Source organism: Catharus ustulatus, chromosome 3, assembly GCF_009819885.2.
Source record: "Catharus ustulatus isolate bCatUst1 chromosome 3, bCatUst1.pri.v2, whole genome shotgun sequence".
Lineage (NCBI taxonomy): Eukaryota > Metazoa > Chordata > Aves > Passeriformes > Turdidae > Catharus > Catharus ustulatus.
Window position 1 is genome coordinate 22,694,016 of NC_046223.1, and position 12,010 is coordinate 22,706,025.

The 12,010-nt window shown below is 37.2% G+C and overlaps 1 protein-coding gene across 2 annotated transcripts in view; it reads right to left on the bottom strand.

Annotated features, from left to right (window-relative positions):
• KCNK2 (potassium two pore domain channel subfamily K member 2) overlaps positions 1-12,010 on the bottom strand; it is a 128,552-nt gene that overhangs the window by 12,971 nt on the left and 103,571 nt on the right. For both annotated transcript variants that reach the window (XM_033055111.2, XM_033055112.2), the window contains 2 exons: positions 11,813-11,999; positions 3,384-3,523 (listed from right to left, as the gene is read on the bottom strand). In XM_033055111.2, coding sequence (XP_032911002.1) covers positions 3,384-3,523; positions 11,813-11,999 — 327 coding nt within the window. The remainder of the gene's footprint in view (positions 1-3,383; positions 3,524-11,812; positions 12,000-12,010) is intronic.

Here is a 12,010-nt window from a genome sequence, read left to right on the forward strand (position 1 = left end):
AGTCCTATACAAAACCTTGTTTATTTGCTGATACCCATACCAATTCCCATAATTTTCAGGAAGATTTTCAGCATCCTATTCCCTAGGAAATACATTAAACTGCTTCAGTTTTCAGAGTGCATTGATCAAAGTTCTGTAGATTTTTCATGGGCTCTATATCTCAGTAGGTTTTAATATATAACATTGTTTCTCACTTCACAGATTACTTTTAGGTAGAAGGGGTTATTTCTCTGAGGACTGACAATATTTCCCCAAGACAGTTTAAAAAATACACTCCATACTCTGAACTAGGGTTTTTCATTGCGCTCATGGATATTGGAACTCCAGAGAAGTTCCTCTGCTATAATCTGCATCCATAGAAGCTGGAACAGTCCACTGGAAATTTAGGTTTAACTAGAAAAAAAGACAAGAAATTCAGTCTCATCTGCCTTCTGCTGGCACAGAAGAGACTTGATAACTACATTTCCACTAGACGCCTTCAGTACAGCTGAGGAGTTCACACAGATTTTCTCAGGCAGATAGCAAAAATGAGCTAAGAGCAGCAGTTTTTATCATAAAATGAAACCTGTAAAAGTGAATATTTGTAAAATGCTTATAGCCAATCTTAAAACAAAATGCAATGTATTTATATTGTTTTCTTCCTACAAACCTTCATTAGGATAGAAGACAGAAATATATTTTTGTATGTTCTAACTACCACAAAAATTAAGGTGTCTCATAATTCAATTCTCAAATTGGTCTCTGCCATTGTTAAAACTATAGAATTCTAAACTGCTAAAGCAATTTTTTTCTGCTATGAATTCTCATACATGCCTGAGCAATGGGTTAAGAAGTAGGGGGTAGAGATTTCTGACCATCAGAGATATGATTAATTGAATTATGTTATGTCTGTCTTTAATCTGACCTAACACACGTGAGACTTTGTATACAGCAGAATTCCCAATACCTGCCTCAGCCAAGAGAATTAGAATACATCTGAAGAACGAGGTTTTCCTTGCTGTAGACAAAATGAATATGCTTGTTTAGACTATGAAGGTGAGAAAGAATGAAAAGATGGACTAGGTTACACATTCCCAGTGCCTGAGAAAAGAAAGCTCAGCACTGCACTACATAACCTGGCAAACAGTTTTCCCTGATAAAAATAGGAATGCTTTTGATGTGTTAGAGATTTTATTGGGTTTCTTCAATTCATATGTCTTTGAATCTTTTCCAGAGTTGGTCTATATTGAAATGGCTTCACAAAGAGCTACAAATTTCAAACATACTTAATACATTATCATCATTATAAGATTAAAACCTCGGTGTGTTATATAGTTAACTATATAGTCAAGATACTACCATCTCTGGATAACAGAAAATATTATGAGAAAACTAAGGTTAAAGATCAGATTAATTCTAGGAAGTAGTGTGAAGAACTAAAATGTGTCAACAGTGTCTGAGAAAATACAGCAAAAACAAACCTAGAGAATACTTTTGCAAAGACTGAAGTCATATAGTGCCTCAGTCACATCATATTTTTTTCCAAAACATCCAAACCCAAGGAAACTAAAGACAATTTAGGAAATACCCCAAGTTGAGAACAGTTAGCAGGAGACTGCCCAGAGGAAACACCACTCTTAGAATCACAGAATATCCTGAACTGGAAGGGACCCAGAAGGATCATTGCAATCCAACTCTTGGTCCTGCACAAAAATTCCAATGTGTGCCTGAGAGCAGAGTCCAAATGCTTCGTGAACTCTGGCAGGCTTGGTGCTATGACCCTGTTCCAGTGTTCTCCTGCTTCTCCCTATTGCAGAGAAAATGGGCAAGATCAACCTAATTCTTGAGTTTAGAACAACCAAATACAACCACGCAGGTTATTGGTATTTGAAGGGATGCCCTGGTTTCCCTGCAGCCAGTGTAAGCCATGTAACCTGGCTGCTAAAGAGACCCTGAGTGCTTTTCTAGAAAACACAACTATGGTCCTGCCAGCTGCTGAACCTGCAAATGGGAATGCTCAGATGATACCTGCTGCTCCCTATCTGTGGAGGGCACTAGGAAAGCCCATTGTGGAAGGGAAGTCATAAATACCCTTTCAAATTTACAGCATGTGGTAAAAGATTGCACTCTTGAAGTGAAACTGTTCAAATAAATATTGTCCTCTTCTTCAGGGCTAAGTGGTTATGAATTGCCTGCTAAAAGTGTGCTTACAGCTGACCTGTCCCCATGCTGTCTGTAACCCCAGAGCCACGAGCACAGCAAGGGCAATGGGAAAAGGGCTTCCCATCCCACATTCCTTACAAAGTGGGTTTAATCCTGCCCAAGATCCCAGCTCCCACCCTCCTGCCTGCTGCCAGCAGCGCCCCTGCTCCTGCTCAGGAGGTGGCAGGCACCCTGAGGGACTGCAGTCAGTGAAAGCATGGAGGGGTAAGCTACTCGTCAGAGCAAAGGCTTTGGGAACTCAAGCATTGCCAGGAATACATCTAGGCATTGATGCCATGCCCTACAGCTAGGAAAACTATTCAAAACAATGTAAGTAGCAGGCCACTGCACAGTGGCCAACATATTCATTCCATCAAAAACAAATTAGAGTTTTTATGTTTGAGTAGCATAAACCAATTGATGCGTGAAAAAGAACTCAAGCTAAATTAGTGGGAAATAATATGTTGCTTCAAACAAAATTAATTTCTCAGACTTCCAGTAAAACCTGAACTATGCACGCTACAATTGAAGGAAATTTTATTTACCCTCTAACATTTTCAAAACCAGGACATTCTCTTGAATGACAAAATTTCACATTCTGTTATTATATCATTGGAATAATAAATAAAAGTGAAAACAAGTGAAATTTACACGTGAAAACATATTTCAATTGAAAGTAATATAGTTGACCACAAAGATCAAATAATTCTATGGAAGCTATTATGCTAAAATATACTCAGAGATATTTAAATAATTCATTCCAATACCTAACATGGTACAAAAAAATTATTTTCTTATTACTATAATGCATGGTATCTCAAATATAAGCACTTAAATACTTTCTTTACATACCTGCATCCCTTATAGAAACCGAGCAGAATGATTTTTGCCTTAAAAATTAAGGCCTACATTTTACTACCTAGAACAGTAGTTTTAGACATTTTCCCCCATAAATCAAGTGCAACTGTTCATATACACTTAATTTAATAATGCATTTAATCTAAATTTCTATGCAGACATGTGGAAATAAAACACTGTATGTTTGAATGGACTGCCACACTGTTTCCTGCAGTTTGAGCTGCAGCATTACAGTTCATCCACAAACAGCTTTGACCCTAAGAGCAAAAGCAGTCACAAGCTCCCCTGGCTACTATTCAAAGTTTTAAAAAAGGCATATTTCTTGTCTTTCAAAATATTCTTACCTCTTCCTTTGTCTTTTTTGAGATGACTCTTAGCCAGTCTCCAATCATGCTGAGGACAGCTGCAAAGTAAGCAAGCCCAACAAGGATCCAGAACCACACCACTGGCTTATAAAAATCTAGGTATTCAATATCTGATCCCCCTAAAAAACAATAGAGTAAAAATTAGTTCAGACTTAATAGCTGTAGCTGCAAAGATGTTTAAAAATCAATTTTCCTAAAAAAAAAAAAAATTAAATTTCTTACACCTTCTGTATTTTTACCCATGCAAAAATTCCTAGCAAAATATTTTAAAATATTTTGTTGAATTTGAACAAATTATATAAACTAGTACATTCTTGAAAGTAACATCTGGTGTATACACAAATTTTAGACAAAGATTGTTAACAATTCATAATAATTATTGAATGAACACAAACCCATTCAGCTTCTGATATACAGTCATTTATGTCACCTGCTCCAAATAATGGTGCTGCACCAGAGTTTAAAGTATTGTTCCAAAGTGTGCCATGTGCTCATATCCTGAGAAATCTGTTTTTGCAAGAACTTTAAAACATCTCAATACTTACATAAAACCTTTAGACTCAGTTAATTAAAAAAAAAAAAAAAAAAAAAAAAAAGAGTAGCACCTGCATTAACAAGTTTCCCTGGTGGGTAGGCAAACATTGCCTTCTCCACTCTACAGAAGGAAACCAGAGTGCAAGGACTCACCATAAACACCAAAAAAGGAAAAAAAAAAAAAAGTGGATAAAAGAAGTCTGTTTAAGGCAACTTTCAATCACTTATTTTCAGTTTTAAAGCATTAAAAAAAGGATAAATTTCAGAGGTGTCTGTAATAGAGTTTTCAGGTGTAATACAGCTATAAGGAACAGATGTCTTATTTTCACACAAAAAAAAGTTATGTTCATCCAGAGCTCTTGACAGCACCAAATAGCTCACATTTCACATCTTTCATGCACTAAAACAGAAGCCTTAAACTTGGAATTCAGCTGTGTTACAACAAATAAAACCAGACTTCTATTTCGGGCTGCTTCAAGAAGTTTGATATGTGTATCTGCCCATAATTGAAAAGACAACAGTAAAATCTTCTCAGGTACAATAAAGCAGCCTGTACAGATACATAATACTGTGGTTTATGTAATCTGCATCCTATATTGAAACAAATCAAAGGAAAATTGGCCCCAAAATATCAAGCACCTTGTTACAGTATTGAGATTGACTCTCATGGAGAATAATGTTTTTACTTAGCTTTATTATCACAGAGATTACATGCAAATAACAAAGAATTTTACTGATGTCTAGTTTTGTGTGGAAGCCCTCATAGACAGAAATGTTATCATTCTCATGTCAATTACATCTTTTCATTTAAAAAAAAATGCATTGAGCTACAATAGCTTAATCTACTATCCAAGAGATGAATCCACATTGTGAAGGTGGATATACTTTGGTGCCTTGGTAGTCCCAAGCAGAAGACAGGGCTCTGTTTGGAACAGAAGACATCCAGCCACAGAAGGGCTGAGTTTGTCACAGCACAAGGCAAACAAAACACCAACATCCATCTTATGTCAGTCTAGTAAAACAGTATTTTAGGGATGATTCACCCAAAATTTGTTGTAATTCAAAAAATGGCAGATTACCACTATGTCTTTGCTATAGTAATGGGCCATACTCGGTGGTTCATCTTCTTCTTCAGTTGTTCATACAATGCACAATAAAGTATCATAGAAAGTATCCATATAGTTGGTTTTTAAATTTTGGTATATTATGTTTGTAAACCAAAACTGGAACCTAACTCTGCCAGGAAGCACCTCTTTCACAGTTTGTACTTATTTTATTTACAGTAAAGTTAATCACGGGAGTTAGGACATATTCATGTTCAACCAAGTTTTCCATGCTGTCTGGCCAGGAGAGGGCTCCATCTAGCCATGCCCAAAGGAGTTCAGCTTTCCTGAAGTCAAAGGAACAAAAGGTATCCAAAGAAATACTCTAGGATAGCGCTTCAAAGGTAAAACCTTTATTAGCTGTTGAGCTTCTGAACTTCAAGGACTCCTTGGATGATTTTGCAATTTAATCAAGTCTCAAGGAGAGAGAGACATACCTGAGGAGGTTTGTCCTGACATAACTACTGTCTCCTGGGATGCTCAAACTGCCTTAATGAGGTTACCTGGGAATGTCATTAAATAGGATTTCATAGAGAAATGTGATCACAAGTCAACTGTACTGAATTTAAACTACAAGAATTCATTTACTACCAAATTCACTTAGATGGGTATGAATGCATTTGGGTATGAGTACGCATAGCTAAATGTACTTTTCCTGAAGTATATAAGGTAATCTAATGATTTTATGGGCAACATTGTAAAAAGCATATCAATATGATACACTATTATGTTTCTCCTGCAAAGCAAATTGGTTTCTGCAGATCTCTAGGAAGCAAAAATGCTGAGAAGGTAGAAGATGAATTTTGTTGCTTGTTTGGCAAACCCAATTTTGTGGGATGAGGGAAAAACTTTTCCCATCTTTCTTTAGCCTCTACCCAAAATAGGTTAAAACCACAATGAAGAAGAAATCTAGCAGTCTCACTGCTAGATTTACTCACTTGCTAAACTTTTACCGAGAGCAGCCACAGTTCATCACCAAGATGTTTCCTGGTAAAGATTTGATCTACGACTGCTTGAGATCTGTGAGAAAAAGTTTTCCCATCCATCATCATCACAGAATATTGTATTGCTGCTGTCACCTTTCCTATATCTGCCAAATAAATTTTATTTGGGAGTTTCAACACTTCGAAAAACATAAGTTTTTCTATGGCCCAAACATACTGGTTACTAAGGTCAAGAATTCTGTTTCAGTGGAGAAAGGCATCAGTGAATAACTCAGGCATGCTTTAGAACAGATTCTGGTTCTCTGATCTAAGAGATCAGAGTTACAAACATATCTTTTTTACTTGCTAATTTACCTAAAACAAGTACTTTAAAAGTAAATAATTTTCTTCATTGTTGCCACTTTTTTCCCATACTTTCTACAGTAATTGGCTCAAAATAGAAACATGTAATTATATCTGTAAAGTTGGTTGGCTCTGCATTTCTACTTCAAAATTAGAAGGAGAGAATAGAAAATGCTGTCAACATTGAGTGTCTTAATTCCATACCAGCAAAAAATTTCTAGGTTATTCAAAAGTTGGCACTGCAAACAAGAAATGTCTACAATTTTTCATCAGCAGTAAAAATTACTCTGGATATAGAAAATTATATAATCCAGTTTTAATTGCAGAATAACAAGTAGCTGTCCACCATCCCTGTGGTGACAAACACATTTAATCCAGAAATGCCATCTGTCCCACTCCAAAGAAATATGGAGTTCAGCCCTGCAGCTTGAAAGGAATTACCTCTGGGGAACTGAAAAAAAAAAAAAAAACTAAAAATAAGGGTTGGAGGGGAGAGGAAGAATAGCCCATGTGGCAATGTGGAAACACAGAAGGCTGAGCACGAGATACTGCACTGTCAGAGATGGAATGTAAGTAGGCCATAGGAGCCACTTGATGCCACTCAGTGGAAAATGGAGAGCTACTTCAGAAAAAAAACAGATCTGAAACACTCCCCACGCACTGTCCTGCGCAGACACCAATCAGTCAGTGCTCTGCCTTCAGCTTAAAGCACAGCTCACACCAGAAAACCCTGTTAGGGACACCGAGACCTGAGGGGGCAAAGAGCTCTTCCAAATGCCAGAAAAAGCCAGGGAAGCTGTGGGAGGGCACAGAGCTCTCTGGCAGGATGCTGGACACCCCCTGGCTCAGCATGACAGCGATTTCTCGCGGCTGGTGCGTGGGATCACACAGTGACAGCAGATAACTGGGCTGCTATGACCACTAGGTCAAGTGCCCCAGTTCGGCGACATTAAATGAGACTGAAATATCTCAGCTCCCTACAAACTGGGTCTCAGGCCAAGCAACACAGTGCACAGCCATGTGTGTGTATCCCAGTGGTGATACACCAGAGTTGATTACAGAATGAAACAGTGAAAAAACAGCAAGTTAAAAATCAGGGTTCAAACATGGAAAATAAACCGAGCCAAAAAAAACTCCCACAAAAGTAACAAAATACTTGGAATACATTTCTGTAGTAACACTTTCAGAATTCTGTGATCTGTTTCACTGAACCACTTGAGACAATCTTTATGTGCCACTGTGAAACAGACTCCTGATATGCTATTTATAGTATTGCCTTTTATTTAACTTAGTCAAATTTTGGACATGTCACCTGAAGATTTGAAACCTGAAAGATTAATGCCATTAGAAATATTTGAATATACCTTCCAAACTGCCAGCAAGTTAAAGAATTTATCTGTATATTTGAACAATACAGTGTCAATTATACAGATGTATTCATGTGCCTCAGCACTAACCTTAGCACTCAGAAATATATTTCATTGTACTAAAATCATGACACATTCAACATGAAAAGATTTCTTTCTCTTTCACAGGATATTAATAGTTTCGGTTGGGTTGTGTTTTTTGGTTTGGCTTTGGTTGGGTTTTCTTCTGTCATGTTGACAGAAGAAGTGTTGAAGTGTTTCCACTTGGAAACAAGAAAAGGGATGTTTGACTATGTCCTGATATTCCTAAGGTAGTCAGGGCTGTAGTGCAGTTTTTCTTCTTTTTTTGTGAAAAGCTACTATACTCTTACTTAAAGAAAAAAAATAATTCTTTCCCTCAAAAAAAAATTGAACCATTTCTAAAATTTGAAAAATCAAGTAATTTCATAAGACAGATAAGCAATCAGTCTTTTTGGAATACAGTTCATATGTTGTCTTGAACAGGCATTACAAGGGCTTTTCATCTTTTCATTCCTTGCATGCACCAGGAGTGACCAGTCTATATTATTTTTTCCTTAGGGCTTCTCTTGCAGATGAAAACCCCAGGTGAAATTTCCACAGCCTCCAAATAACAACTTGGACTCTGACTAACAAAGGGAACGTTCCCTCACTCTGGTTTCTGGGAATAGAGTACATGTCTCCAGGACAAAAAGAGAAAGTTTAAAAAAAAATCCTGGAGAACTAAAAGAATTTCTAATATGCCACTCTGTACTACAATCAATGATACCAGTCAATGCTACCCTCACTTTCCCGAATCAGATGTTCAGCTATTGGCTCCCTTTAGCTACAGCTTTGAGTAACACACTGTTCTTTACCTCCTGAAAGTTCTTCAGGGCTTCTTTTCAGTCTTATGTGCAGGGGCACCAGAAAGCAGCAAGTTTCATGTTAGCAAAAAATGATAGCCATCTCAGAAATTTATCCCCACACACCAACACATGTGTTAATCAACCATGGGATTATGTGGGGCTTGTAAATTTAGGGTTTTTTCTCTGTGAAGGCAGTTCTCAGAAAAAAGAGTTGAAAGTTTTCAAATATATAGGAATTTAAGGGAACTTTATGGGCCAAAATATATAGGAATTTAAGGGAACTTTATGGGTCAAAACTGACACACATTTATGAATTATCATGCGGGTTTCCAGAGTGCTAAAAGAATCATCAATTTTACTTTAATTGAAAAAAGTACACTTGGATATAATTGCAAATTGGAGCATCACTGCCCACCATTATGCTTAAAGAAGGCAATTTTCACTCTAAGTATTGCTTAAAGAAAAAATAAGTTAGAAAAATGAATAAAGTAATGTCAGTGCAAGGAGTTTTTTCGTTATGTGCTGCATCTAGCACCAAGTGGACTGAAGCATCAGTCTGCTGCTTTGTGCCTCACCATGGCACCAAGAAAAAAAACAAGAGAACCAGAACCAAGACCAGCATGCTCTAGATCCACAATAGTCTGTCATAACCAACTTGACCACCTCTTTTACAGCCTTATACAGCATTACAGGTATTAACTCTTCATGTTTTCTCTTGTTTGTGACACAGTTTTTCAAAACTTCAAGAAGAGTTCTCCAGACAAAGCCTACCACGAAAATATCAGTGACCCTTAGTGTCCACTCTGTAGTTATGACTTACTTAAATGAGAAACAGGCAAACCAAAAAATCATGAAGAAAATGTACTATTTTGTTAAGGTGCAAAAAGTTCTGCATACTTCCTCAAGTTTAATAAGGAAGCCTAGTTCTTACGACAAATTCTATCAGCTCCATTGGGAATTGCAGTGAGAGTTTTCTTCAAATAATTTCATACTTACACACCAATGACTGAAAACTTCCACAATGCAAAGCTCAGTCAATTAATACCTTACCTACTTTTCAAAATTTTTGTTTAAATGGCCAATTATACACTGCAAAGAAAACAAAAGGACATTTCTGGAAAATCCTTCAAGTCACCAGCCAAAACCAGAGTATGGTAGTTCACCCAAAGATTATAATAATATCGACTTCATCCCTGTGGAATATAGTCCCATGGGAATGTTAACCTCGCAGTTATGATGGAGACAGCCATCTAATCTTGTTCCCCTGAGCACTGTCTGGGCCAGTACAAACCCCACTGCCCCTTTGGGTCAATAACGTTTTGCAGTTGAAATACAAGTCTTATGCATGTTGCTCAAAGAAACTCGAAAACATTTCTGATGCTTTGAAATAATGGATTTACAGCAGGATTTTAAATTAAGTAAAGAATATCTTTCAAGTGAACCATAAAAGGCCATCAGGTATAGAACAATGCAATTCAAGGACATTCTGTAGAAAGAGAAAGTGTTTCCAGGTAGAATTTAAAAAGCAGACAATGTAGGAAAAAAATTATGATATCAAATGTTCTACAAATAGAAAAGTCTATGGAAATTTATAATGGGAGTAATGACAAATGTACTCAATGTTCTAGTTAGAGCCAAGTGGGCCATTTCACATAATGCTTTACAGTAAATATAACCAGGCCTTTGTACACTATCATTTTTATTCCCTGTCACACACATACCCTTCAGGAATGAAAGTCTAAAACACCCAGTTCTTGACTTGGAAACAGCATGCATTTTTTATTTCATGCTAGTTGTTATCTGACCGGAATCACAAATTCTGAAGACAAAATGAAAATAAGAAAAAGAACACCGGAAAGAAAATGGAAAGGCAGAAGTCAAGACACACACAAAGACATTTGGAAGCATCACAAATAACTATGTAAAAGTCAAAAGAAATTTCATTTGCTATTTTACAGCTCAGTTCTATAATTTACAAGAAGCTTTGGCAAGTTTGCAAGCAGTCTAAAAATGAAGGCTGCCTGAGTAGCTTAGTATCTCCAACAAAAGCTAAATTTACCCCCATTTTACCCATATCATTTACAAACATGTCAAGCAGTTCCAGCACTTTAGAAGTCCTTGTTGGACCTCACCAAACTGAAAAACTTCTGCCACTGACAAGCCCCATCAAGGCAAAATTTCAGGCATGTCTACAAGAGGAGTTACCCAACTTGAGAACCTGAAAACTTGGCACAGTTGGACTCTCAGCCATGGGCACTGACAGGACACAGGAAGATCCCACAGCACGTGAGTAACTACTAAAAATAATTCCTTCCAGCAGCCTCTCACTGGGACAGCACAAAAGGTCTTGTCAGCTACCTCTGCCTTGCACAGAGTTCAGAGGTGGGACAGAGGCTTTTCATGAGAGAGATGATGGTTCTGTATCAGCAGAAGCATCAGATCAGGCCAAGGAAAGCAAGCCCAAAGCTCTGAGTTCCTGATCCTGACCTCTACACATCACTGACTCGGATCAATGTGCTTTCTCTGCACATACAGCATATGCTTACTCAAACCTAGGAAGTGAATTAACACCTCTGACATGTTTTCAATGAAAAAAGATGACACAGAGAACTGACCCAGACTTTTTTTCCGCTTAGCATATCAAAGTTATGAAACTAATTCAGCTTAATGGAACCATAAAAATTGGACACGTTGTCTACAGGTTGTGCTAAAACTTCTCCTGACATTACAAAAAACTCATGGGCAAGTATGTACTGACAGTCACAGAAGTAGGATCCAGAAGATCCTACAGAATACAGACATTTCAATGGCAGAAAGAGAGCTCTGGAATATTTTGAAAGTAAGGGATGCACACAAAACTTACACCACTTCACAGGGTGAAGTATTTTAAACAAACATAGCTGAAAATATATATTCAGATTAAAATACTCTATTAGTGCTTGCACTTTGTAAGTCAGAAAATGAAAAAATTTCGACCAAAATGAAACCTTACTTAATTTTTGATAATACAGGAAGAGAAAAAAAACAGTAGGTAGAGACATGCACGATGAATTTCACTGTTCCACCTCCTGTCTCTACATTGTCATATCAACCAAAAGGAGGACAAGCCCTGTCACATGAATGATGAAGGATAGAACTGGGAGAGAGGCACCACAAGAGAGATACATCTATCCCAAAGCCAAGAAAACAAATACAGAGTAAATACCACTGTGTAAAACATTATAAGACAAAGAGTTACGGAAAAAATCTTACCTGCAACATAGTCACCAAATCCAATGGTAGTTAAAGTGATAACCACAAAGTAAATTGCATCTAATGTATTCCAGCCTTCTATGTGCTTGAATATAACTGCAGGAAGAGCAACAAACAGCACGCAGCCAAACAGTATGAATATTATTGTTGAAATGATGCGAATCTTTGTCTGACTCACATTCCATTTCTGGAAAGGGA